At 44.8% G+C, this 27,847-nt stretch overlaps 1 protein-coding gene and 1 non-coding gene across 5 annotated transcripts; both read left to right on the forward strand.

Annotated features, from left to right (window-relative positions):
* Nucleotides 1-636: 636 nt before the first annotated feature.
* On the forward strand, nucleotides 637-27,847 carry LOC141215219 (citrate synthase-lysine N-methyltransferase CSKMT, mitochondrial-like). 4 transcript variants are annotated; one of them, XM_073665541.1, is made up of 3 exons: nucleotides 637-670; nucleotides 26,298-26,402; nucleotides 27,064-27,847. In XM_073665541.1, the coding sequence occupies exons 2-3, from the start codon at nucleotides 26,315-26,317 to the stop codon at nucleotides 27,705-27,707; spliced, it is 732 nt and encodes a 243-aa protein (XP_073521642.1). In that variant the 5' UTR covers nucleotides 637-670; nucleotides 26,298-26,314; the 3' UTR covers nucleotides 27,708-27,847. The 4 variants fall into 4 exon arrangements, 3 of the variants coding, with proteins under 3 accessions (XP_073521642.1, XP_073521641.1, XP_073521643.1); XM_073665540.1 differs by lacking the exon at nucleotides 637-670 and adding an exon at nucleotides 10,796-10,873; XM_073665542.1 differs by lacking the exon at nucleotides 637-670 and adding an exon at nucleotides 10,889-11,093.
* Nucleotides 10,917-11,050, forward strand: LOC141215233 (small nucleolar RNA SNORA57). Its single transcript, XR_012284329.1, has one exon. It is a non-coding gene; the product is annotated as a small nucleolar RNA SNORA57 (small nucleolar RNA).

Below are 27,847 nucleotides of genomic sequence, written 5' to 3' on the forward strand. Positions count from 1 at the left end.
TTACTAAGACTAAAGGGTAATCTTGTCAATGGTTAAAATTGCAAAAAATAAAAAATTGTTTAAAATCCCCCTCCATTCTTTGAAGTATTTTTTAAAATTTAATGTAAGTGGGCAGCTTACAAGGCTAATATAGAGCTTGGAGGGGTTGCTGTACTGTTAGCCAGCAGCATACTATTATCTCCCACTCTTCCTGACCTGTCCCTGTGCTCTTGATACTGTAGAAGGCTCTACTTGCAGTATCTGTAAGAGCAGTGTGGGCCAGATATGCAAAGATGCCTCTGAGCTGGCAGGGGGCGTTGCACTATGGAAGTGAAGAGCTCTTTAGGTGGAAGTGGTCTGTGTCCCATAGGTGGAGGTCTAACACCTGATAGTCCCACTGATCAGAAATTCTTGAGGCCTGAGGAAGAGCAGTGACCAGGGCTGTGCTGTTCCAGCTCTGTAAACTGTATATCCACCGATGCAGGACCTGATATCATCTGATCCATGTGAGTGCCAGGTGTTGGACCCCCCCCCCCCAATCTGAGATTAGATGTACCCCAAGGAAGTTTAGTGTCTCTGTCATGTTCAACCCCTGTAATGTCCTCGCGTGCTATCGTCTTTGTGCTTTGTATTCTAACCCGCGCTGTTTTTTTTCAGATCACCTATACTACTATCAACACTACAAATACAGGTGTGCGCAGAATCTGCGCTGAAGACTGAGTATTTGGGGTTTCTACGTGTGACCTAGGTGTGATGTATGGACTCGTTGACAAGTGGTGTTGCAGTTCTAGAGGTTAAAGGGTATTCCCATTCTAGACCCTTATGACATCCACTGGACTTTCTTTAAATATCTGATGAATGTTGGTTCCATCTCTGGGACCCATGCATCTTGCACATAATGCTGTCTTGCACTTTTCTGAAGCGAATTAGTTATAGGTGCAGCAGATTGGGCCATGGTGCTGAGATAAATGGCCGTCCTTTTAACCGATCAGACTTATATGGTATCATATCGTAATTGAGTAGGGGACACCCCTTTATTGACAAGAAAATTGAATATTAACCTGCTAAGCTCGCTTTATTTGACCACTTGTGGCTGGATGTGTATAGTTTGGCTACTGTGCTTTTACAATGCGTTTAGGCACCGATTCAATGGTCTTGTCGGCGCTTGCATCTGAACCCCCCCCCCCCCCCCCTGCAAAATGTATGCACCGACGGGGTCATGGGCTATAGTGGTGCCAACAGCAGGAGGGTGGTTGGACGCACTGAACATGTGCCTAAATGCAATGTGAAAGCATCCTTAAGAAATGGCCCTTGGGATTGTGTAATTTACTACTTGTATCATGCAGTGGCCTGCTCTAAGCTTCACATCCCCATGGGTGGTATACTGGTTATTAACTTTGCTCTGCCTTCTCCTGTATTGAAAGACTTGTAAAAACTGGTCTTCAATAAAGCTTCTTGAAAGAAAAGTCTGTTTTTTTTATTTTTTCCACTTACAAATAGTTTGAACCTTTTATCACACTTTTTTTTTCTTTTCCCTTAAGATTGCATGTGGTGATTACTAATGACAAAGGATAAATGGGGCTGATCGTGGCCCAGTATCGTGCACCATTCCATGGATTGCAAATTGATTGGTACTCGTTACAGGCCACGGAGGACTGATGGGAACAGAACTATTGATGTGATCATTCTGTCCCCATACAGCGTAATGTTATCGGCAGCACATCCTGTTTACAGCAGTGTGATGTGATTGTGTTTTTTTTTTTTTATGTTTTAAGCAGACCAATAATCTAAAATGGATGTTCATAAATATTCACATAGATTCTGTGTAATTGCACATTAAAGGGGTTGTCTATTCTAAATTGATAAGTCTGCAGCCCAAACCAGCAAACCCCTGCTGCGCACAGTAGACCTATCAATTTAGACAGGACAACCCCTTTAAGACATGTGCCTTAATAGTACGACACGTCATAACCCCCTGCCTGTGATGATGAGCCTTCTGAAAACTTTCTGAAGGGACAGGAACTGTCTCACTGAAATAGAGCCAGTGGCCAGAGTGAAAGTTGCCGAATTATTTTTTGTATGACCTTAAGTATATCCAAGGTCATATCCCTGCATGCCATGCGGGCTCTGTCCACATGACAACTGATCTGATCAGTCACGGGTGGAATCATGATCCACGCGCAGTTAACATGTTAAATGCTGCTGTCAATCTCCAACAGTGGCATTTAAAATGGCTGCACGTTGCTAATCCCACCCATCTGCACCTGAGTCACATGACCGTGGGTTGGCATGACAGCCTGGGGTCTGCAGGAGACCCCTGCAGTTGTCATTGCCAGGATGCTATGAGTGCCACCCAGCAGTCTGCTCATAGCAAGTGAGAATTTATCGGTCGACCATGACGGCACCACGAGACAGGGGATCTGCCCACCAAGGACAGGAAACCTACAGGCTTAAAAGGGGCGGCCCTCTCTCTTGCCTCAGTTTGGTTTCCTGTCCTTGATGGGGTGGGGGGGGGGGTCTATAGCAGGCTCATGGAAGACATGTGTTGTGTTGTATTTGGCGACAGCTGTTGAGCAGCGCCCCTATCTGGGATCTGCAGCTACAGTGTCAGATATGCGGGTGCACCCCTATCTGGGGAATGCACAGCATCCTTACACTGGATAGCGGGTGCTGTGCCCCTATCTGGGGTGGCAGCCCTGTCATCTACTACAGCCAGGTCTGTGCCCCTATCTGAGGGGGGGGCTGCCCCTGGACTGATCCTGACTGCAGTGGGACTGTGCCCGTATCCGGGGTGGCAAGCCCACGAATGCCCTAAAGTGGATGGTGGGTTGCGTGGTGTGTCATTCCCATCAACACCCGGTGGAGGATGGCGCTCTGGATATTCTGTGGGGCTGTGCCCCAGTCTGGGGAAGCGGCCCCGTCGGTTCAGCAGAGCCTACCTGGAGTGGCGACTGCTGAAACATCCCAGCGTCCTCTGGGCTCGTGCGGGCGCCGGTGACGTGCATCTAAATTGTAAGTGCGGTATTAACCGTGGTGCTGTCCCTGAGGGGGCGGGGAAAAGAGGATATATAATTTTAAAACGGGTTGTTGAGGGAAGGGTGGAACAGGTGCTATTTAACTGGCTTCCCTGCTTTACTTCTCTATCATGGAGACTGATGGTGGCTTCTGAACTTGCTGCTGCTCACCATCTTCACCATCTCAGCGGCTGTTTGGGGAGGTTCAAAAGGTGTAATGCCCGGTCCTCAGGAAAACTAGGTTCGGCGTCAAAGTCCAGTCATCACAGCTCCAGCAGGATGGATGAATCTGCAGCCTCCACGGAAGGTCCCCCGGCTGAGAAAGGTCTTTCCTCCAAACCGGTACCAGCCTTTTGAGCCGCCTAGGTAAGTGATCTTCGAGAAAGTTCACTTGGTAATGGAGTATCCCTTCTCCCCTTCTGTTATTAATAGGGGAAGAAGTGTGCCTCCAAGACCAAGTATTTTCAATGTGCATTGTGTAACACCATCCTTCCTGACTCGTATCCCAAAAAATTGTCAGTCCTGTATAAATCAGACGCTAGCAGATGAGACCCCTAGTTTGGGCTCAGGATTGAAAACCTTGGTCAAGTCTGAAATTGGTAAAATCCTCTCTAAAAAGGCTAAGGGAAAGGTGGATACAGACTGTGAGATCTCCCTAGCCCCTAATGACTCCTTGTCGTCGGCTTATGAGTTGGACTCGGACAACTCGGCCTCTTCATCATCCAGTTCCTCAGAGTGCTGCGGGTCAGCATTGTTTCCAACTTAATTGAGTTGATGGCTTGATTAAAGCGGTTTGTTCAACCATGGGTATTACAGATGCCAGACCAGAGAAATCAGTCCAGGACGTAATGTTCAGGGGGCTGGGGCAAAGGAAAAGCTTTCCCTTTAACGATAAACTTCAGGATTTGATACGTAGAGAATGGGTGTTCTCCCTCCTTTCTTTAAGAGGAAATGCCCCTTTGAAGACTCAGTTTCTTCCTCCTGCGAGAGCCCCAAAAATAGATGTGGCCATAGCTAAGGCATCTAGACAATCGTCTCTCCCCTTTGATGATATGGGAGCTCTTAAGGACCCTTTGGATAGGAAAGCTGACGCCTTTCTCAAAGGGACCTGGGAAACGTCTGCGGGGGGCCTTAAAACCGGTGGTTGCCACTACTTGTACCGCCAGATCCCTATGGCTGGACCAACTTGAATCTCATATGAAGAATAACGCCCCCCAGGAAAGATTTTCAGATATGTCACTCTTAGAGGGGGCAGCAGTCTTCCTGGCGGATGCCTCTACGGATTCAGTCAGATTGGCAGCAAGGTCAGCCGCCATGTCCAACGCAGCCCGTAGAGCCCTGTGGCTTAAATGTTGGCCAGGTGATATTCAGGCAAGAACGAGACTCTGTACTATACCATGTGAAGGAGAGCATCTTTTTGGGCCTGTTCTGGATGAGATTCTGGATAACGCTAGTGACAAAAAGTAAGGGTTCCCTAGCTTGCCTGTTCCCGCTTATAAACGTCCTTTCCATAGAAGAAGAAGTTTTCTACGAAAGACCACAGAAGGGTCAGGAAAAAATGGGAAGACCGCAGACCGAAAGGTAGAGGGCTCCTATTCGGCTCTTCTCCTTCTAACCTAGGTCCCCGGAAACAGAGTACATGACTCGCAGCCCAGGTAGGGGGGAGGCTGTTGGGCTTCTTACCTGCCTGGACAAAAAATTTTCTGCTAGTAACTGGATCCTTGATCTGGTAGGTTTGGGTCTGAGGTTCGAGTTTCGGCAGCTTCCTCGTGGGAGATTCATCTTGACCCCAATCGGTTCCTCAGTATTGGAGCAGACTGCCCTGCAAGTGGAAGTCCTGGACTTGGGTCTTAAAGCGGTCCTAGTGGAAGTCCCAGCAGCAGAAAAGGGGCTAGGAGTCTACTCGCCTCTTTGGTTTCTAAGCCTTACGGTTCATTTAGGTGCATCATTAACTTAAAAGCCTGTAATAAGTTTTTGATAATTTCCACCTTTTAAAATGGAATCTGTTAAATCAACAAAGTTACTTTTTTCAGGCTGTTACATGGTAGTGTTAGATTTAAGACTCCTATTACCATGTACCTATACATATGTATTTCCAGAAATGCCTTATGGTAGCTTTGATCATAGATGGAGAAGTTAAACATTTCCAGTTTAGAGCCCTACCGTTCGGTCTCGCCATAGCCCCCCCCCCCCCGGATATTTACTAAGGTTATAGCGGAGGTCATGACTCATGTTGGGGAACATAACATTTTAATTATCCCTTACCTGGATGATTTCTTGATAGTTGAAGACTAAGCCTCCCAATGTGATAATCACCTAAAATTAGTATCCTCCATCTTAGAAAGTCTGGGCTGGATCCTGAATCTAGAAAAATCTAGGGTCGTGCCTTCAAAAATACAGCAGTTTTTGGGTATTATGCTGGATTCAGACCTTCAAGTATGTTTCCTCGCGGAAGCCAAAAAACAAAAGGTTAAAACTTTAGTAGGGAAAGCATTATCAAACCCGGTCATCTTGTCTTCCTGGGGTTCTGTGGGCACAATACCACTCCAGGGTTCTACAGTGGGACGTTCTACATAATGAGGTTTTGTTAAATGGGTACTTAGAAGGATGAATGTCCTTGTCACCCCAATCAGTTGAGTCCTTGCAGTTGTGGGTGAACAAGGCAAACCTATCACGAGGAGTTCCCTGGGTGTTTAGAGTCACTAAGATAACTGCAACTGATGCAAGCTTCTGTGAGTGGGGGGCCTATCTGGGGGATATGGTGGCCCAGGGGTCCTGGTCAGATGCTGATAATGGTCTTTCCTCCAACACTAAAGAACTTCTAGCAGTGGATAAAGTGATTAATCACTTCTTGCCTTTCCTTCATGATAAAAACGTTAAGATCCTTTCAGATAATAGGATAGCGGTAGCTTATGTGAACCATCAGGGGGGTACACGTTCAGGTTCACTGAGTGACGGATCTTTTTCAGATTTCGGAATGCCATCTCCTTTCCTTAACTGCCCTCCACATCAAAGGAAAAGAAAACAAAGGCAGACTACTTAAGCTGTTATTCTGAGGCAGGACGAATGGGAACTAAAGCAGGACATTTTTTTTTCCCAAATAGTCCGAAGATGGGGGCTTCCGGTGGTAGATCTTTGCCACAAGACTAAATAGAAAGACGGCGCTCTTTTGCTCCCTAAATCCCAGAGAAAACCCCCTAGCAGTGGACGCTCCAAGTAACTAGGGATTTCAGCCTGGCCTATGCCTTTCCCCCATTGAATCTTCTTCCCATGGTCCTAAGAAAGATCAGAGAAGACAAGGCGAGGGTCCTTCTGGTCACCCCCTTTTGGCCCAGGAGGCCCTGGATCTCATGCCTGAGGAACATGTCCATCTCCGATCCTTGGGTCCTGCCCGAGATTCCGGATCTCCTCGGCCAGGGTCCAATAGTCCATCCTCAAGCTCCTGGCCTCCACTTGACGGTGTGGAACTTGAGGTCTCTGTTAGAACGCAAAGGATTCTCCTGAGACCTAGTTGCTACACTAATGCGTAGTAGAAAACCTGTCACTACTAGGATTTACGCTAGAACTTGGAATTTTTTTTTCTTTTTCTGGTTCTACAGTTGGTGAGGGGGCACCAATTGGTAAAATTTTAGAGTTTTTACAGAAGGGCCTCGAGTTTGGGTTGGCAACAAGTACCCTTAAAGTCCAAGTCTCTGCCTTGGGTGCCCTATATAACTGTGACTTGGCAGGAAATTACTGGATTTCTTGCTTTATCAAAGCTGTGTTTAGATCCAGGCATGTTATCAAAAGCAGTTTAGTACCCTGGGATCTAAATTTAGTTCTAAAAGCATTAACTGGTTCACGATTTGAACCAATAGATTCAGCAACCCTTAAGTCCATCTCTCTTTAAAACAGCAGTTCTAATAGCTCTAACATCAGCTAGGAGGATCAGTGATATCCAGGCTCTGTCTTCAGCTTCACCTTCCACTCAGATCCTGGACGATAGAATAATTCTTAAAACTGACCCAGCATATCTCCCTAAAGTAGTTTCCCGTTTCCATAGACTCCAAGAAATAATCCTACCCTCGTTCTGTCCTAATCTAAGTAACCAAAAAGAGGCAGAATTCCATACCTTAGATGTAAGGAGATGTGTGATTAGGTACCTTTCGGTTACCCAGGCTTTCAGGAAAGAAACTAAGAACTATCTCCTACCAAGGGGTTAGAAAGGAGCTTAAGGTTGCTAAGTCCACCATAGCTAGGTGGATCAGGGAGGCTATTACTCTAGCCTATGCCTCCAGCGGTGAGGAAGCGCCACAGGGGTTGAAGGTTCACTCTACACGAGCAGTGGCGACCTTGTGGGCGGAGAAGACGGGTGTCTCGATGAAAGACATATGTAAGGCTGCTACCTGGTCTTCTCAGTCTACTTTCTATAGGCGCTATAGACTGGATTTGGGTGTTTTATCTGACCTCACATTTGGGAGAAGGGTGCTCGAGGCTGTGGTCCCTCCCTAGACTTCATCTCTGTAATTCTCTCGTGGTGCTGTCATGGTCGACCGATAGTTATAAGTTGCTTACCGGTAACGGGATTTTTCGGAGACCATGACAGCACCCTTATATTCCCTCCCTTCACTTTATGGGAGCACTCCTCATTTATTAAAGTTTTTCTCACGTAGTGTTGTATAAAAATATTATTTTTATGGTTGTTTGCTATGTCTACTAACCTGGTGGTCCTCTCAATGCTCTGTAATCCAAACTGAGGTGAGAGAGAGGGCTGCCCCTTTTAAGCCTGTAGGTTTCCGGTCCTTGGTGGGAGTCCTCGTGGTGCTGTCATGGTCTCCGAAAAATCCTGTTACCCGTAAGTAACTTATGACTGTTTGCTACATGCAGCAGGGCTGAAGCCCTGCTAGGTGTAACACAGGCGATCAGATGATCGCAGCTTCAAGTCCCCTGAGGAAGCTATTGAAGCAAGTGTAACGTAAATTTTTTTTTAAAAAAAAAAAAAATATTAAAATATAAAAGTTCAAATCCGCCCCATTCAAAATAAAACAATAATAAAAAAATCAAATATACACACATTTTGGCATCGCTGCGTTCAGAAACGCTCGATTTATCAATATAAAACAAATAATTGATCCGATTGGTAAGCAGCGTAACGAGAAAAAAAAAGTGATCTCTGCAACATGGCAATACAGGCGATCAAATCATGCTATCTACCCTAATATGGCATCAATAAAAACACCAGCTCGGAGTGCAAAAAAAATAAGCTCTTACCTGGCCCCAGATCCCAAGAAATAAAGACACTATGGGTCTTTGAAAATGGTGTGTGGTTGTTTTTGTTTTTTTTTTTGTTTTGTTTTTTCTCACCGCTTTAAATAAAGAGGCTATACGTCTTTGGTATCTACAAACTCTAGATGACCTGGAGAATCATAATGGCAGGTCAGTTTTAGCATCTAGTGGACATGGTTAAAAAAATAAAATAAAATTGTGGAATTGCACACTTTTTTTCTTTTTTTTTTTTTTTGCAATCTCACCACATTTTTTTATTTGGTTTTCCACTGCACAATATGGTAACCAATGGTATCATTCAAAAGTACAACTTGCCCAGCAAAAAAAAAACAAAACAAGCCCTCACATCGCCATATTGACCGAAAAATAAAAAAAGTTATGGCTCTGGGGAAGAGGGGAGCAAAAAACAAAAATGCAAAAACCCAAGGTGGTAAAGGGGTAAATACAGATCATCCTATGGGGGGAAAAAAAAGCCTTTTTTCATTTAAATGTATATAATAAACCCCACACCAAAAACAACTACATCTAGTATTTTGTATGACCTCCCAGTCTTCTAGGCCGGAATGAACAGGTTGGTGACATAATGTAATATCTATCTTTTTCCATTCTTCAACAACGACCTCTTAAAAGTGTAGCTCCCGACACAAGCACTTGTGCAGCCCCACAGAAGGATACTGCCACCACCATGTTTCACTGGAGGCACCATGCATTTCTTTGTGCTCCTCACATTTGTGATGCCATAGTTTGTTTTGAACAGTCCAGCTGCTATTAAGTGAACGTTGATCTGTCTGTGTTTGCCCAGGGTTTTTATAGGGTAGGCAGGGACGAACAACATTTGGTCGTAAACCCCTGTCTTGTGAATAATCAATGTTCCGTTTATTGGGGGTACTGACCACTGTAGCACTTCTGCATGCACCAGGTTTCCCCCAATATTGGAATTGTGACATGTCCCATTTAAGAGATCACCAGTTCTAGAGAACACTTGAAATTCAATCGCCGGCTCTGTGTGTGTTTTTGACGCTGCATCAAAAACGCAGCATCTTACAGTTCCAGCAATGTGGATAAGATTTATAGAAATCTCCTGCCCACTGTGCTTTTTTTTTTTTTTTTTTTTTTTTTATATATTACTCAGCATGAACTGACCTGCGGCACGTGTTTCAAATGCGCAACATGTCAATGTACGCTTAGTCGTAAGTGTGGATCTTTCCTATAGACTTAAATTAGGTGCAAAAAATCCACAAGTAAAAAACACATGTAATCCGCACATGACTGTGTCAATTAGGTTTTGCCAAATACCAGAAAAAGAGAGCTTTTTTTTATTTTTTTATTCTTCTAAAACATCATCAAAAGGCAAAAGCGGCTTAAAAGTTTATGAAAATGGATATAGTCCAGGTAACAACTTTTTATTTTCCTCTTGATGGAGCAGTGTGAGGCTGGTGATACACCAGTGTATATTCTCTCATCCAAGAAAATAGGAACAACTATGCTAATCACACTCTGAGCAGATTCTCTCAGATGCGGAGAAGAAAAACAGCATTTCTCCATTCTGTCAGTCTGTGAAAATCAGACGGCACTCAGATTTCATCTGAACGCAGTCCAATTTTCTTGAGAAACCTGATGAAGGAGCCGGATCGGCCCCGAAACGCATTGTCTGAATAAATACCTGGTTCTAGCCACGCTCTCCTCCTCATTGGCAGCACTCACCAAGACTGCAATTTTTTTTTCTTGTATAATGAAAATTGCGCAGCACTCAGATTTCATCCGAGTGTGGTCTGATTTTCTTGACTTGCATGGCCCACCGAGTGCAATCTGATGATTTGTCAGATTGCACTCAGACCAAAAGTCCGGCCGTCTGCACAAACCATAAGGGCTTGTTTTAATTATTTTTTGTAGGATGACTTGGATTATTCATTGCCACCTTTTTAAAGTGCGTAAAATATAATTGTTTAACCTGCATCATACAGGCAGCAAAATTTTGCAAAGAAAAACAGCAAAACATGTGTTCATAGCGCCGTATTCTTCATCATAACTTTAAAAAAATAAAAAAAAGTTAGCACTAAATCCGCTGTTGGAAGACTTTTTTTTTTCACACGTTTTCATGGGCACCAACTTTTTGAACGCTTCTCATTCCAGTTTTTAGGAAGCAGGAGGAACAATAAACAGAGTTCTGCCATGTTTTCTTTTTTAGCTATGGGGTGAAGACTTCCTAAAGATATAGGAAAGAAAGTGAATTAAAGCAAAAGCCGCCAACCAGATTGTGGCTTTTATTTTTCCAAACGCCACTGCATAATGACAACTAGTTCCTGATTGGCTGCTATAAGGATAACTCCTCCATTTCCCCTTGCTCTTGTGTGGGCAACTCTCCCGCCCAAACCCTTGCTGCTGTCGCAGATAGCAATGTGTATTAGAAAAAAACCGAGAGGTTTATACCGTTTTCGGACGGTTGATCTTTCCTCCAGGAGCCATGCTGCTGTCACGTGTGCGCTCCTTGCCTAACAACTTCCGGTTTCTCCTGCGTTCCGAGACTCAGTTTCGATAGCCAATCACGAGTCAGTAAGTGGGCGGGGTATATAAGCGCTGTCCGAGCGCGCGTTCTCATTTTCGTGGTGGGCCAGGTAAAGGGGACGGATGGCGGAAGGGATGTGGGATGGGCTGTTGCCTCCATTTCTTGGCATGCAGGGTGTTGTCTGTACCCCTGTGTGTTATGTGCGGAGGTAGATGATTTCCGGTGCTATGTCTTCGGTGCCAGCTCTTCTCCTGGGCTGGTTCTATCCTCAATCACTGGGACACTTGGTGTTTGGGCCCGGCATGGCGTCTCCTATGTTCTTGATGCAGGTGTTGTAGTAGGTGGCTGCATTCTGGGTTATGTAGGTAGATCACTACTTTATGAGCAATGGTGGAGTAATGTCCCATGATCAATTCATTTTTTGTGTGTAACTACATATTAGGCCTTATGTAACAACACCTAATGTGCTGGTGTAGACACATTTGCTGATATCGGCAAGGACTGGTGGAACTTAAGTCTGCTGGAGACAGTCACCAGATGTTACTAAAGGCTTTTACCCTACTAAGATTAAGGGGTTAATCTTGTCATAAATTGGGGATGTACTAAAAAGAATGAAGAAAAAAATAAACCTAATAACTTTTAGATCCACAAATATGGAGGTGTAATAGATTTCTTGTGCATCTTGGACATAAAATGAACATGCAGTATATAGATTATATGTGGATTACAGGGAATAAGCACATCTCACATAGAAACAGGTGTATAGTATATTCTTGATGGGTGAGGAATGAACATGAACTATATGTAGATAATAGGGGAATTAACACATATTCCATATAAACAGGAACGGTGGGAAATGAACATGTATAGATAGATAGTAAGGGAATGGACACATACGTGTATATTATATTTCCTGAGTACACCATATATACAGACTGCTACAACCAGTCTCCAAATTGGTCCTTTCTGAGTCTCTGTGACAGTAACTGTTCTGCCAGAGGATCCAAAACTTAGTCTGAATGGAGCCCAAGTCCATGTCTGCGTACCTGACCCCTGGGGTCAGCGCATGCAGTAACGAGGCTGGCTAGGAGTGGTACCTGGTGGCTACCCGCAACCAAGCTTGACTCCACCATCAGGAGCTCCAGTGAACTCCTGGTAGCCTCTTGGCAACATCCCTCTTAGGCAAGCCGGGCCCCGTGGCACAGTGGGTCCACGAACCACGTGCACTACACACCTGTCTGCCGTCCCTGCCTCTTCTGACAAAAAAAAGTTTTAGTAAATAAACTAGTCATTGAGACGGCTAAAATAATCTCCTGACAGACTTTCACAAAGTGAGATCAGTAGGTACACAATGTAATGTAAAACACTTTGCACGTGTTAAAAGTTTAGTCCCCACCTAACAAGCAGAGAATGCAATATGTACCGGTTTATATGGTATGTGTTCATTTCTGTCACACACGCAGGTAGTGCACATGGTTCATGGACCCATGTTGCCCCGGGCCAGGCTTATCTAGCAGGGGAGTAGCTAATCAGCCATCTGGTTTTCACTAGAGCTCCTGATGGTGGAGTCCGGCTTGAGCTGCAGATAGGCGCCAGGTACGACTCGTATGCAGTACCCGGTACTGCAGCTGCTGACCCCGGGGGTCAGGTACGCAGACACTGACATGAACTCAAGCTCAATTCAGACTACACTGGTTCTGGATCCTCAGGCAGATTATACACTGAAACATATTCAGACAGGGCTGTATTTGAATACTGGCTATACAGTCCGGGCAACACTGAGTACTGGGATAGGTACACAGGTCTTGGGAAGTGCTTCAGGCACCGCTGACCCAGCTCCATGTTTATGTTCAAAGACCAGGGATTCATGCTCAGGGCGTGGCCACACACAAGGACCAGGGATTCATGCTCAGGGCGTGGCCACACACAAGGACCAGGGATTCATGCTCAGGGCGTGGCCACACACAAGGACCAGGGATTCATGCTCAGGGCGTGGCCACACACAAGGACCTGGGATTCAGGCTCAGGGCGTGGCCACACACAAGGACCAGGGATTCAGGCTCAGGGCGTGGCCACACACAAGGACCAGGGGTTCAGGCTCAGGGCCTGGCCACACACAAGGACCAGGGGTTCATGCTCAGGTCCTGGCCACACACAAGGACCAGGGGTTCATGCTCAGGGGCCTGGCCACACGCAAGGAGCAGGGGTTCATGCTCAGGGGCCTGGCCACACGCAAGGAGCAGGGGTTCATGCTCGGGGGCCTGGCCACACGCAAGGAGCAGGGGTTCATGCTCGGGGGCCTGGCCACACGCAAGGAGCAGGGGTTCATGCTCGGGGGCCTGGCCACACGCAAGGAGCAGGGGTTCATGCTCGGGGGCCTGGCCACACGCAAGGAGCAGGGGTTCATGCTCGGGGGGCCTGGCCACACGCAAGGAGCAGGGGTTCATGCTCGGGGGGCCTGGCCACACGCAAGGAGCAGGGGTTCATGCTCGGGGGGCCTGGCCACACGCAAGGACCAGGGGTTCATGCTCGGGGCCTGGCCACACACAAGGACCAGGGGTTCAGGGTCTAACTACACGAGGGACCTGGCAACAAACAGTTGCACTCTCACACTATGTAGGGAAACCACAGGGGTTACTCAAGCACCTTCGTGTTGGAAAGGGGGCCTTCTATACAAGATGCCAACCAACCATTGGCTGGGAGCATCTTTCAGGTGCGCACGTTGCCCCTTCAAGAACTGGGGAGCGTGCATGCACTTTGCGCTCTTCCGGGAACTGTGGTGCACAGAATGACAGATGGGCAGCTGGGAGCCACGACGAGAACCATGCCACGCAGCTTGGGCAATGAGCATGTCAGTGTCCCTTCATGGAGGAGGAAGGGCTATGCAGGGGCGCCAGCATTAGTGTAACAATTTCCCTGTAATCTACATATATTTCATGTTCATTCTCCATCTACAAGGCACAGGGAATATAATATACACCAGTTCATAGGGCATATAGGTTCATTCCCCTATTATCTGCATTTATTTCATGTTCATTCCTCATCCATCAAGCTTTAAATATAATATACACCTGTTTACATGGGATATGTGTTCATTTCCCTGTAATCTACATATATTCCATGATGCACAAGAAATCTTCTGTATAAATTTGATCCAGAAATATGGAGAAGCATATGTTCATTCTCTTTATTTCCTTTCATTCTTTTTAGTATTTCCTCATAAATTGTTAAAATTGCAATAGGCTCAGCAACAAAAAATCTAAGCAACTTAAAAAAAATTTAAAATCCCCCTCTATTCTCAAGAGGGATTTTTTTCTTAAATTTACTGTTGCCTAGGCTTTGGCTGCCTTAGCAGTCTAGCAACAGTGGCGCTTACAAGGCTGATATAGAGCTTGGAGGGGTTGCTCTACAATTGGCCAGCAGCTCACCATTATCTCCCAGTCTTCCTGACCTGTCCCTGTGCTCTTTTGAGACTGTGGAAGTCTCTACTTGCAGTGTCTGGTAGAGCACCGTGTGGGCCAGATATGCAAAGATGCCTCTAATCTGAGCTGGCAGGGAGCGGTGCACTATGGAAGTCGAGCGCTCCTTAAGGCCCCTTCACACATAACGAGATTGCTAGCGAGATCGTTATTACGTCACGGTTTTGGGACCGCTGGAGCGTCGTTACGTGATCGCTGGGGAGCTGTCAAACATGCAGAACTTCCCAACGATTTCGGCCGCTCCAGCGATCTAACGAACAATCTCGGTGGTCGTTGGGACGCTTTCACACAGCAGCTATTTCAACGATCCACACCTTGATAGGGACTGTACTGTGTCACAAAGGCGTGCATAAAATTACGCAAAATCAGGACTCAGTCGAATAAACGGATATCAACAGCCTGGAGAATTCTGCTAGGAGCTGCAATCCAGCACGGGGTCAGAAACAAAGGATGGAATCGCTATTCTGTTGCCTTCTTTATGCACGGCGGAAAATGAGAATGCTGTAGCGACCACCAATTGGGGACGAGGGGCGCGGAAAAGTCCAATTTATGCACGCCTACGTGTCTCGGTTCTGAATCGCTAACGAGGTCGTTGGTTAGGTGTCACATACAGCGATGCACACTGCCCAGCGGGAGCGCAATGACCCAGGAATGGTCCAGGAAGCTTTGTAACGATCAGCGATCTCACAGCAGGGGCCTGATCGTTGCTACCTGTCAGACATAACAAGATAGCTGTTGCTTCACAAAAAACGTGAAGTATCAACGATCTCGCTAGCGATCTCGTTATGTGTGACTGGGCCTTTAGGAGAAGTTTTCAGGATCAGATCGGTGGGGGGGGGTCTAACACCTGACAGTCCCATTGATCAGCAATTCATTGGGGTGTGAGGAAGTGCCCTGACCAGGGCTGTGCTGCTCCTGCTCTGTAAAACGTACATCCACAGATGCTGGACCTAATATCATCTGATCCATGTGAGTGCCAGATGTTGGACCCCCCCCAAGGAAGTTTATGGTCTTGGTCATGGACAACCCCTCTGATATCCTCACTTTTTGATTTCACGTGTTGTCGTCTGTTTGTGCTTTGTATTCTAACCAGTGCTCTTCTTTTCAGCTTCTTTCAGGAGATCACCTACAGTCCTGCTCATCGTTATTGCCACCTATGAAGTTTAAGTACATAATGTGGAATATCTCCTGAAAAAAATGAATCGAGGGAAAGTTTTTTGTATAGAGCACTTGTGTTAAATACAAAAGATCAAACGATAAGCAATAATTTAAAACCAAAAAACAATGGGAGGGAAAAATAGAAAAACCTAAAGCTTGCTGTGACACTGGTATTGGCACCCTTTACATTAATTTAGTAGGGCAACACATGTTGACTCGCCTGTGGTAAATCACAAGAGATTCACCTGTGATTAATTGTTGGTGCCTGTGTGACATGAATTAGCCAGTGAATGATGACTTTGTTGTTTTAAAAAAGTCACATGGTAGGCCCTGTCCCTCTGTCACCATGGCGAAGACAAAGGAGCTATCCGAGAACATCAGAACTGCTATTATTAGCAAACACAAAACCTCCAAAGGGTATAAGGCCATCTCCAAAGACCTTGATATCCCAGTGTCTACAGTGCGCAATGATATTAAGAAGTTTACCACTTATGGAACTGTCCAGAACCTCCCAGGACGTGGGAGAAAGCGGAAAATTGATAAGAGATGCCTTCGAAAGTTGGTACGAATGGTGGAAAAAACACCACGTCAAACATCCAAAGACCTGAAGGCCAGCCTGGAACAGTCTGGGGTCATGGTTTCAAGAAGTACCATACGCCGCACACTTAACCAAGCGGAACTTTATGGATTAAGGCCAAGGAAGAACCCATTGCTGAAGAAAAGAAATTTGCCAAAGAGTACCTTGATAAACCACAGAACATTTTCTCAGAAGGATTGTAGACAGCTGAAACAAGAATAGAGCTTTTTGGCAATGCAAAGCAATAGTTTGTAGACGGCGCAATGAAGCTTATAAGGAAAAGAACACCTTACCAACAGTTAAGCATGGTGGAGGAGCCGTAATGCTGTGAGATTGCTATGCTGCATCTGGTACTGGAGGCTGTGATTGTATCACAGGAATCATGAAATCAGAGAATTATCAAGAGATTGTAGAGCGAAATGTCCCACCCAGTGTAACAACTTGGTTTGAGTTTAAGATCATGGATCATCCAGCAAGACACTGATCCAAAACATACATCCAAAAGTACACCGGAATGGTTGAAAAAGGAAAAAATGAACTGTTTTAAAATGGTCAACAATGAGTTTTGACCTCAATTCCATTGAAAATCTTTGGGGTGAGTGGAAATCTGTGATTGGGGAAAGAACCCTGCAAACATTCAAGAGCCTGGAACAAACTGCAAAGGAAGAGTGGGAGAAAATTGCAGCTGAGAAGTGCAAGAAGCTTATAGATGGCTACAAGAAATGTTTGGAGGCTGTCAGCAATACCAAAGGGTGTGCAACTATTAATTAGGGGGCCTTTATTGCTGCATGTGCTGTTTATTCTTTGTTTTTCAACTTCCATGTTGCAGTTTCAAAGTTTTATTGTTGGAATACTTTGGACCACTAAAAAAATCCAGAGGAAATAACTGGTACATTTCCATTTATTTCTGAAGATATTGTACAGTCTGAAAAAAATGAAGGGGTGCCAATAATGGGGACCAGCACTATGCTATTAGGAAGACTACAAATTCTGACTTGTATGCAGAATCTGCGCTGAAGACAGAGGATTTGGGGTTTGTACGTGTGACCTAGGTGTGGCAAATTGACTCCTTGACAAATTTTGCAGAAGTTTTAGTGGTTAAAGGAGTATTCCCATCCTAGACCCTTATGACCTATCCACAGGACTTTCTGTAAATAACTGATAAATGTCTGTTCAATCTTTGGGACCCATGAATCTTGCACATAATGCTGACTTGCACTGTGCATGCAGGGCTCTGCTTACTTCTATGGGAGCCTCTGGGGGTTAGTTGGGTGGGGGGTGGTACTGTGAAGTTAGATGGCCTTCCTTTTAACCCATCAGACACTTATATAGTATCATAACGTGTTGGGAACACCCCTTTAACTATTGAGAATTTCTATTTAATAGATGCTAATCTCCCTTTATTTGACCACTTGTGGCTGGACGTGTATAGTTTGTATACTGTTGAAGGTTAGGAAATAACCCTTGGTTTTGTGTAACTTCCTACTTGTATCATGCTGTGGCCTGCTCTAATCTAGAAGAAAGCTTTTGGCCCCTTCACATCCACATGGGTGGTTTACTGGTCATTACTGTAATTTTGATCTGCCTTATCCTGTATTAAAATACTTGTACAAACTAATCTTTAATAAAGCTTCCTTTAAGAAAAAGGGTCTGGTTTTTATTTTTTCCACTTACGAATAGTATCAAACTTTTATCACTTTTTGTTTCCTTGAAGTATTGCATGCAGTGATTACTAATATGACAAAGGATAAATGAGGCTGATCGTGGCCCAGTATCGTGCACCAGTCCATGAATTGCAAATTGATTGGTACTCGTTACAGATCATGTAGGACTGATGGGAACAGAACTATTGATGGGACCAGTCTGTCCCCATACAGCACATCCTGTTTACAGCAGTGTGATTTGCTGCTGATTGTTGGTGATCCTTTTTTTTTTTTTTTTTTTTTTTTTAAACCAGCTAATAATCAGAGATGAGTGTTCTTGAATATTCATGCAGATTCTGTAATTGCACCTTTTTTTTTTAAAGGGGTTGTCCAGTCTAAATCTATAAGTCTGCAGTCACTGTGTGATTGCAGACTTGTGAATCTGTCCAACTGCAGTGATGTATGCATAACACACTCCAGCCACAACCCATCTCATGGCTGCAGCCTCGCTCCATACTCTTCAGTGGGCATGGCCTCACTCAATGCCATAGCCCTGTCACTAGATGGGGCATGGCCTCACTCCATACAAGTGTTTGGAACGAGGCCGCACCCACCAGACGGGTTCTGGCCGGGAGTATGTATAAGGCATACATCATGGGGAATCCCTGCAGCGCAGTGTGTGCGCTCTGTTGGGACTCATAGGTCTGCTGTCACTGACTGCAGACCAGACTTATCATTTTAGACCTGATAACCCCTTTAAGGTTGAACTACCACAAGTTTATGCTGCTGTGGGGCAACAGACGTTCACAAAACTCAGCATTTTACCGTTCTAGCAAAGTGTAAGGTGTTTTTTTTTTTTTTTTTTTTTTTAACACTGCGTAATGTGACCTAAAATCCACAACCTGTCAATTTCTCTTGCGGGAACGCTGCGTTTTCGTACAGGTTTTCACCATAGAATTGCATTAGATGTAGAAAATTAATGTGCTTTTAAGGTTTATGCTACTACAAAAATGTAATCTATCACATTTTTTTTATTTTGTCAAATACCTCTGAAGTATCAAACAAAAACTGAACTGAAAAAAACTAGCTGTATGCAATATAGGAGCATGTTCACATTGACCATTAAACAGACAAAACTTAAAGAAACAAAATAAATACCCTGCTGTGAGTAAAAGCTATAGTGCCTATAAATAACATGGGGGACTTGGTAAACTCTGTTTTGATTGAAAAAAACAAACCACATGAAAGCCATCCCAACAGCACCAAGGTGTAACCAAATTTGGGATGGTCCAAACTTCTAGTTTTAAAACTTACAATGCGTCAGTGATGGTCCTACTCAGTCCTTATTCACACAGGACATCATTGGCACATGGTGTCAGGAATTCTGTTGCCTTCTACAGTTTGACCACCAGTGGCCTCTATTGTTCACTTTAATAATTGTGCTGCAGTTTCACTCCTTACCACTGGAGGCTGCTGTTGTGTTCTACAATTGCCCTTTTCAAAGATAATGGATTCTGAACCTATGGAATCCATCTGGTTTCCTGTTTTGGCCTACTTAAAGCTGATAAATCTTTCATTGCTTGAGTATTGTCTAGCTCAGGGGTCCTCAAACTACGGCCCGCAGGCCACACGCGGCCCGCGGAGGACTTTTATCCGGCCCGCCGGGCTATGGGCGGAGGAGAGGGGAGCAGTGTCAGCGCCCGCCCTTCTCCCCCGCTTGCTCAGGGCCCCGGCAGGTGGATATTTACCTCTCCCCGTGCCTCTGCTGATCCGCTGTCTTCCTGCTCTGTGCTTCCTGTGACGTCTCAGGTCAGAGGGTGCGGTGACGTCTTTACACCGTGCCGTCACAGGCAGCGCAGAGCGGGACGACGACGCCGCGACGCTGGAGTCCAGACCAGAGTAGAGCAGCGGCAGCAAGTGAGGTGAGTATGATTCTTTTTTTTTTTTTATTTTTATAATGTATGGAGGCATAGGTCATTATATGGGGGGGTGACATGCTGCATGGGGCATTATATGGGGGGGTGACATGCTGCATGGGGCATTATATGGGGGGGTGACATGCTGCATGGGGCATTATATGGGGGGGTGACATGCTGCATGGGGCATTATATGGGGGGGTGACATGCTGCATGGGGCATTATATGGGGGGGTGACATGCTGCATGGGGCATTATATGGGGGGGTGACATGCTGCATGGGGCATTATATGGGGGGGTGACATGCTGCATGGGGCATTATATGAGGGGTGACATGCTGCATGGGGCATTATATGAGGGGTGACATCCTGCATGGGGCATTATATGGGGGGTGACATGCTGCATGGGGCATTATAAAGACAGGGGAGTGATATCCTGCATGGGGCATTATATGGGGGGGATGACATGCTGCATGGGCCATTATATGGGGGGGTGACATGCTGCATGGGCCATTATATGGGGGGGGTGACATGCTGCATGGGCCATTATATGGGGGGGGGGGTGACATGCTGCATGGGCCATTATATGGGGGGGGTGACATGCTGCATGGGCCATTATATGGGGGGGGTGACATGCTGCATGGGCCATTATATGGGGGGGGGGTGACATGCTGCATGGGCCATTATATGGGGGGGGGTGACATGCTGCATGGGCCATTATATGGGGGGGGGGTGACATGCTGCATGGGCCATTATATGGGGGGGGGGTGACATGCTGCATGGGCCATTATATGGGGGGGGGGTGACATGCTGCATGGGCCATTATATGGGGGGGGTGACATGCTGCATGGGCCATTATATGGGGGGGGGTGACATGCTGCATGGGCCATTATATGGGGGGGGTGACATGCTGCATGGGCCATTATATGGGGGGGTGACATGCTGCATGGGGCATTATATGGGGGTGACATGCTGCATGGGGCATTATAAAGACGGGAGTGATATCCTGCATGTGGCATTATATGGGGGGGGTGACATGCTGCATGGGGCATTATAAAGACAGGGGAGTGATATCCTGCATGGGCCATTATATGGGGGGGTGACATGCTGCATGGGCCATTATATGGGGGGGTGACATGCTGCATGGGCCATTATATGGGGAGGTGACATGCTGCATGTGGCATTATATGGGGGGGTGACATGCTGCATGTGGCATTATATGGGGGGGTGACATGCTGCATGGGCCATTATATGGGGGGGTGACATGCTGCATGGGCCATTATATGGGGGGGTGACATGCTGCATGGGGCATCATATGGAGGGTGACATGCTGCATGAGGCATTATATGGGGGGTGACATGCTGCATGGGGCATTATAAAGACAGGGGAGTGATATCCTGCATGGGGCATTATATGGGGGGGGGGTGACATGCTGCATGGGGTGTTATATGGGGGGGTGACATGCTGCATGGGGTGTTATATGGGGGGGTGACATGCTGCATGGGGCATTATAAAGACAGGGGAGTGATATCCTGCATGGGGCATTATAAAGACAGGGGAGTGATATCCTGCATGTGGCATTATATGGGGGGGGGGGTGACATGCTGCATGGGGTGTTATATGGGGGGGTGACATGCTGCATGGGGCATTATAAAGACAGGGGAGTGATATCCTGCATGGGGCATTATATGGGGGGGTGACATGCTGCATGTGGTATTATATGGGGGGGTGACGTGCTGCATGGGGCATTATAAAGACAGGGGAGTGATATCCTGCATGTGGCATTATATGGGGGGGGGGTGACATGCTGCATGGGGCATTATAAGGGGTGGAACTGCCTGCATATGGCATTATAAGGGGGAAACAGCCTGCCTATTGGGAACATTTGGAGAAGTAAAGCCAGTATCCACTAAATAGTGTGTGGAAGGCACCGCTCACACTAATAAAGAACAGAAATACCGCTTAAAGTGCAAATTGTATTTATTTTTTATTGTACCTGCCTATTGAGGGCCTATGCTGCCTATTGGGTACAGTTACCTACCTATTGAAATACCGGTTGATTTAACTTTACTTGTTCTTCATTTTAAATATTGTATTTGTTCCTGTATTGTTTTTTTTTACTACAAAATAAGATATGTGCAGTGTGCATAGTAATTTGTTCATAGTTTTTTTTTTGAAAACTATATTCCGGCCCTCCAGTGGTCTGAGGGACCGTGAACTGGCCCCCTGTTTAAAAAGTTTGAGGACCCCTGGTCTAGCTGTTAGCTTGGCTTCAGTCTCCAGCTCCTGAACATTCTTACCCAGTCTGTTCTAATTTATCTACGGATTGTTTCCTACAACTCCTTGCTATCTCCGAGAACTTCTACTACTGCTTGCTGTTCCTGCTTGTGCTCCTGGTTTCCAGCAGTACTACGCCAGTATCGCAACACATGGGTAAGGTTTTAATACTAGAGGTTGGGACCATTTCGATTTGGGTTCACCTTGTCGTGGTGGGATGGCGTTTACGCTTTTTTTTTTTTTCTTCAAAAACTTTTTACTAAGGCCCCCATGTTATTTTTATGCACTATTGCATTTAATTTAATTGCAGGCTATATGTGTATTTTGTTTCTCTCTTTGATACTGACAACCCAACAAAGAATTTTACAACGTTACATACAAAAAGTGACCTGAATTGCTAAAGAGGTGCGGAAAACCTGCAACATTAACAGCTCCCCAAATACTTGTGGTAGGATCGTTGCCTAAAAATAACCTATATACCATAGCTGTAAATATTGAAAGGGATGTGTGATCTGGGAGAAAATGGAAATTCTGAGTTGGCACCACTGTGCCGTTTTGAACGTGTCATTTGACAACCCTGATAAAGGGCAAATGTCTGGAATAGTGCTACATGTTCAGCACATTGTTGTGGTGTTTTTTTTTGTTTTGGTTTGTTTTTTTTACTGAATTGGAAAACTGCTGTTTTTGAAAACTGAAGCATGTCACTTCTTTGAGCAGTTTTTCACCCATAGAAAGCAATGAATACAGTACAGTTTAATTTAGTGATAGGTGAAAAGTAAACATTGGCTGACCAAGGTGTGAGATTGAACAATACCTGATCAACTCAAGGGCTGACCAAAGTGTGGAAAGTAAACACTGTCCTACAAACTCAATGTACTGCCAATATCTTTGGTAAGCTATTCCCGACCAATTCACCCCCACCTGCTGTTAAATTTGTAATTGTGTATTTTTTCATGAACTTTTTTGTTCAGAATAATCACTATATTTTTCAAACCAATCTTTTTCCACTAAATAATTTGATCAAATTGCCCTTTTTTTTTCTCAAAAAATAGTTTTATTGTTTCACATGTCTTGCATTGCTGACCTGTGTTCATGCTTCGGTGGTGAAAGCAAAGCTGAACTTTGGGATCTTTAAAACGCAGCAAAACCTGCATTTTGTAAGCAGCTTCTACCTTTTAAAAAATTTGCTGGCAGTATTTTTTCCTGGAGTGTATTTGACTTTTCCAACTTTTTTTTTTTTTTTTTTTAAACCTCAAGGTCGAATGTGCCTGAAAGACGCCATGTGCATATATCCTTTTCCAAATCATGCTCTTGATATGCTGTTTCCCATGACCTTCAGTAGCTAAACACACAATAAAAATAATCATGCCCATCAAAGCTAAAAACTCACTAACTGCGCCATATTATGTATTTTGGACACTTTCCATGTTAAAATTCAGTCATTTTGCAGTTTTTACACTGGTCACTGGGGCTATTGCAACACTCGTACTTCTCTTTCTTTAAGGACATGCACATGTACATTAGCAGCAATGAATAGACTGACTCAATCTTTTGTATTGCAGTGTCTAATGAGTGTGTGCAATGGTCATTAGGGAGGGGGAGCAGATGCGTGACATCACCTATGATGGCTGGATCCTGAGTTATCAGCTGTATATAAAGGTGTTACCTGTTATTGTAATCCTGCCTGTGATGATAATGAGCCTGCTGAAAGCTCTTCCAGAAAGAACAGGAAGCATATGACTAAAATAGAGCCAGTGGCTAGTGTGAAAGTTTCAGAATTTAATACAGATCATCCTCTTGTTAAAACACTTTTTTTTTTTTTTTCATTTATATGTAACAAACACCTGATTTAAAAATGGGTAAATTTCTGATATTGCTTTTAAAAGCATAAAAAAAACCTCAAAACCTGGCTAAACTTCAATTGTATGAAAGTAGTCTTCTTTACCCTAGCACTTAGTGCAGTTATGACAATATAGTGAAGCTGCCTCACCAAGGATCTAAGGAATGAATGCTCCTATTCATCGTGTGTTTTGCACAAATATAAACTGGAGAGTTTCATATGTATCTGCCATGAGTGTAATATACTGCCTTAAAGGGGTTGTCGCTATTACAACCAAGCACATTCCGACCAGATGTGTCCGACTTACCTCAATTGGCTTGTATTGAGTGAGTCCATGCACGTCTAGTCAGCACGTGACCGCATGCATGGAAAGCGTATACTTGCCGCTCACGCTTTTCACACTGGAAAATGCTGAGAATTACATCTGCTGTTACATAAAGTGACTGTATCCAAAGACAGGACAACCCCTTTTAAAATACACTAGTTTCATTTTGGGCAGTGGCGGCCTCCAATATTCTGTAACTCTTTCAGGCTAACATCTAGAGAAGCTTTGGTCTGAGACCACTGCTTGATTGGATAGTGTTGTCCTACTACATTGTGTCAATTTGAGTCTTTTTAGAGCTGAATGGAAAAATGTATGTACATCCCCTCTCAAAAGTAAGATTTAAATAAATATCTCACTGAACACAAGAACAATTTCCCAAACTGATAAGGTGGGGTTTTATAGAACTTTTTTTTAACCCAAAACATGAAAGTAAGGTTAATATAACTTTCATTATAAAATCTTTATTTTTAACTCAAATTAGTTGATTCAAAAAAACTGATTACAGCCTACATCAACCAGCTACATCTAGTATTTTGTATGGCCTCCCAGTCTTCTAGGCCGGCATGAACAAGTTGGTGACATAATGCAACATCTAGCTTTTTCCATTGTTCAAGAACGAGCTCTTTTATAGCCTTGATGGAGAGTGATGACAACTTCTCTTTTCAGACTTACCCATAGGTCTTTGGTTGGGTTCAGATCAAGAGACACTTGGCCACTGAATCACTTTCACCCTGTTCAGAAATGCAACAGATGTGGGTTTTGGATCATTATGTTGGAAAAATGCACGTCTACCAAGGGCACAGAGTACTGGCAGCATCTTCTCTTTCAAGAGAGAGCAGCACATCTGTGAATTTATAATGGCATCAATGAAATGTAGCTCCTGACACCAGCAGCCCCACATAAGGACACTGCCACCACCATGTTTCACTGTAGGCAACATGCATTTTTTTGTGCTCCTCACCTTTGTGATGCCATAGTTTTGTTTTGAAGACCTCATTTCCAAAAACATGTATCTTGGTCTCCTGACTCCAGAGTATAGAGTCCTGGTAATCTTAATATTTATCAGTATAGGCCCTGACAAATTGAAGGCTGAATTTTTTTTGTGCATGGGGTTTAGGAGGGGCTTTCTTCGTGGACAAACCCCATGCATGTCATTCCTCTGCGGTGTATGTTGTATTGCGTCACAGTAAACACTCACCCGTTTGGCTTTCTACTTCCTTAGTTAACTGCAATGAACCTGCATGTGGACTTTCTTCCACCCTGCTCGCAAGACGCTCCTGTTTAGGTGCTAACTAGTGTTGAGCGAGTATGTTCTATTAACCCTTTTGCCGAGTATGCTCGGGCCGAGCTCCAAGTATTTATAGCTGCTCGATGATGTGGTTGAATCGCTCCCGTGTGCATGATTTGCAACTGTTTGACAGTTTTATTACATGTGAGGAATGTCTATTTCTTACACATTCCTCACATGTAATAAAACTGTCACAGTTGCAAATCATGCACACGGGAGCGATTCAACCATATCACCGAGCAGCTGTAAATACTCGGAGCTCTGCCCGAGCATACTCGGACAGAACATACTCGCTCAACACTAGTGCTAATGTCCATGGTCGGCTTGGACATTTGTGAGATGGTTGCTGTTCCATCTTTGTTACATTTTTGTATCACTTTTTTGCTCCAGTATTCTGACTGATAAATCTTTGCTGATCATCTTGTAGCCTTTCCCTTTTTTTGGGTAAAGAAATTAATTTCTTTCTCGGGTCTTGTGACATTTCTCTTCCATGTGGTGCCATTGTTGACAGCATGAAATGGGAAGGGGTTTTCTTTTAGTAACACCCTGTTATAGTCACCTGTGTAATGAATAATTCGACTTACCTGTGGTTGAATTCTTGTTAAAGGGGTTGTCCACTACTAGACCAGCCCCTTGTAATAACAACCACACGAGAGCCCCGGGACCACTGGAACAGCGCCGGCACGGGAGGTAAATATAGGCTTTTTTATTTTATCTGGGCCAAACATTTAGATCGAGAAGGGGTTGTCCTAGTAGTGGACAACCACTTTAATTATAATTTTGTAGTCTAAACTTTGGCTTTGCTCCTAAGACTTTTATTGGGGTGTACTCCTTTTTGCCACATGGTCTTGAATGAATGTTAGGAAAATTACTTTTTTGGATGCGCTATCAATGGCTCTACATTTGTAGGAGTATTTTGTAGTATGCATCCCATAGAAAATGTTGATTTTGAAAGAAAGCTCTAAATGTTTTTTGACAAATCTGTTTGGGTGTACTCATTTATGCTGAGCACTGTATATCCTTGATCCACAGACCAGTTGCTCCCTGTGATGTTCAGGCTTCATCGCATGCTGGTATTATGTCTGCGCAAGCCACTAGTGCAAAGATTTGGGACAAATGGCGACAGAATACATGGAGGTTGGTACAAATTTTCAGCTTTGCTTTTATTTTGGTAACCTCTTTTGAGCGTTTGTCGTAGACTTTGGTACTGATGGCCAATTCTAAGGTAGGTCATCAATATCAGATCGATGGGGTCCGGCACCTGGGACCACCACTGATCAGCTGTTTGCAAGTTCCCACGGTGTGCAGAAGTAAACATTGTGTGGAACGCTGTACACCGTATTGCAGTTGTGCTTGGGTAATGCAGCACCGCTCCTATTAACGTCACTGGGAGCCTGAGCTCTAGTATCTGAGACTGGTCATTCAACCATGTCTGAAGCTGTGGTGTCCCAGCTTTGAACACTATGAGAATTTGCAAGTAGATGATCAATGGGCATGCTGGGTGTTGGCCCAAAATAACTGTTCAAACCTAGCACAGGTGCACGGTGCACCCTTGGCATGACCAAGGACAGCTTCCCACTTTACACTTAGATCTACCCTCCTTTGGCTCCTGTAAAGCCAGAACTGTCGATTAAGGTAGAGGGGGAGAAGAGATAAATGCCAAAACGTAGGTGGAAAGGGGTAATGAATTACTTGGCCACACCAAGGGTGCACCGCGCTCCTGTGTTAGGTTTGAACAGTCATTCTGTGCTCAATCTTTTTAGCTGGTAACATTATATTTTCTAATCTCATTTTGCAGATAGCCTTCGTCACAGTATGGGCAGCAGCTTGACGTGGGATAACATTTACTCTAGTAAGGACGCATCGCATTTTGACTGGTTCTGTAACTATAAAGACTTGCGTGGTCTTCTGCTCCCGCTTATACAGGAGATGGCCCCCACTACGCAACACTCAGGGCAACCATTGCATGTGCTGGATCTGGGATGCGGCACCTCCGATGTTGGACTTGGTCTGTTTCGTGACTCTTCTGTTCCACTACTGATCTCCTGCGTGGATCGGTCACAACCTGCAGTTCTTGCTATGAAAGATCAATTTATGCAAGGACTTGTTATTCCCGAGCATCGAGGTTCTCGTCTGGACTACATCGAAGGTGACGTGACGGATCTACGCGACGTCCCGTCTGGCAGCGTATCGCTTGTATTAGATAAAGGAACCTCCGACGCGCTCTTGCGCTCAGGAACAGAACAAGCACAAAGACTGGTGCAGGAGGTGCTTCGAGTTCTGCAGATCGGAGGAAAATTGCTTCAGCTCACAGATGAAGATCCTGACGCTCGACTTTCCTTTTTAGAGAAAGCCGGAGCAGGACCAGACGTGACGTTTCATGATATTGGCGATAAGGATGTTATGTCGTATTATGTCTACATTGTGACCCGATCCTCATAAAGTCTCCAACATGATGGTATCTTGAAGTGGCGACACAACAAATTAAAAAAAAAAAAAAAAAAAATGAATCTTGTTTCTAAATTAGCTGGGAAATATTAAAGGAAATGCAAAAATAATAATAATAAAAAAAAATTCCTGGG

Source organism: Phyllobates terribilis, unplaced genomic scaffold, assembly GCF_046119375.1.
Source record: "Phyllobates terribilis strain yellow unplaced genomic scaffold, ASM4611937v1 Scaffold_231__1_contigs__length_3143052, whole genome shotgun sequence".
NCBI lineage: Eukaryota > Metazoa > Chordata > Amphibia > Anura > Dendrobatidae > Phyllobates > Phyllobates terribilis.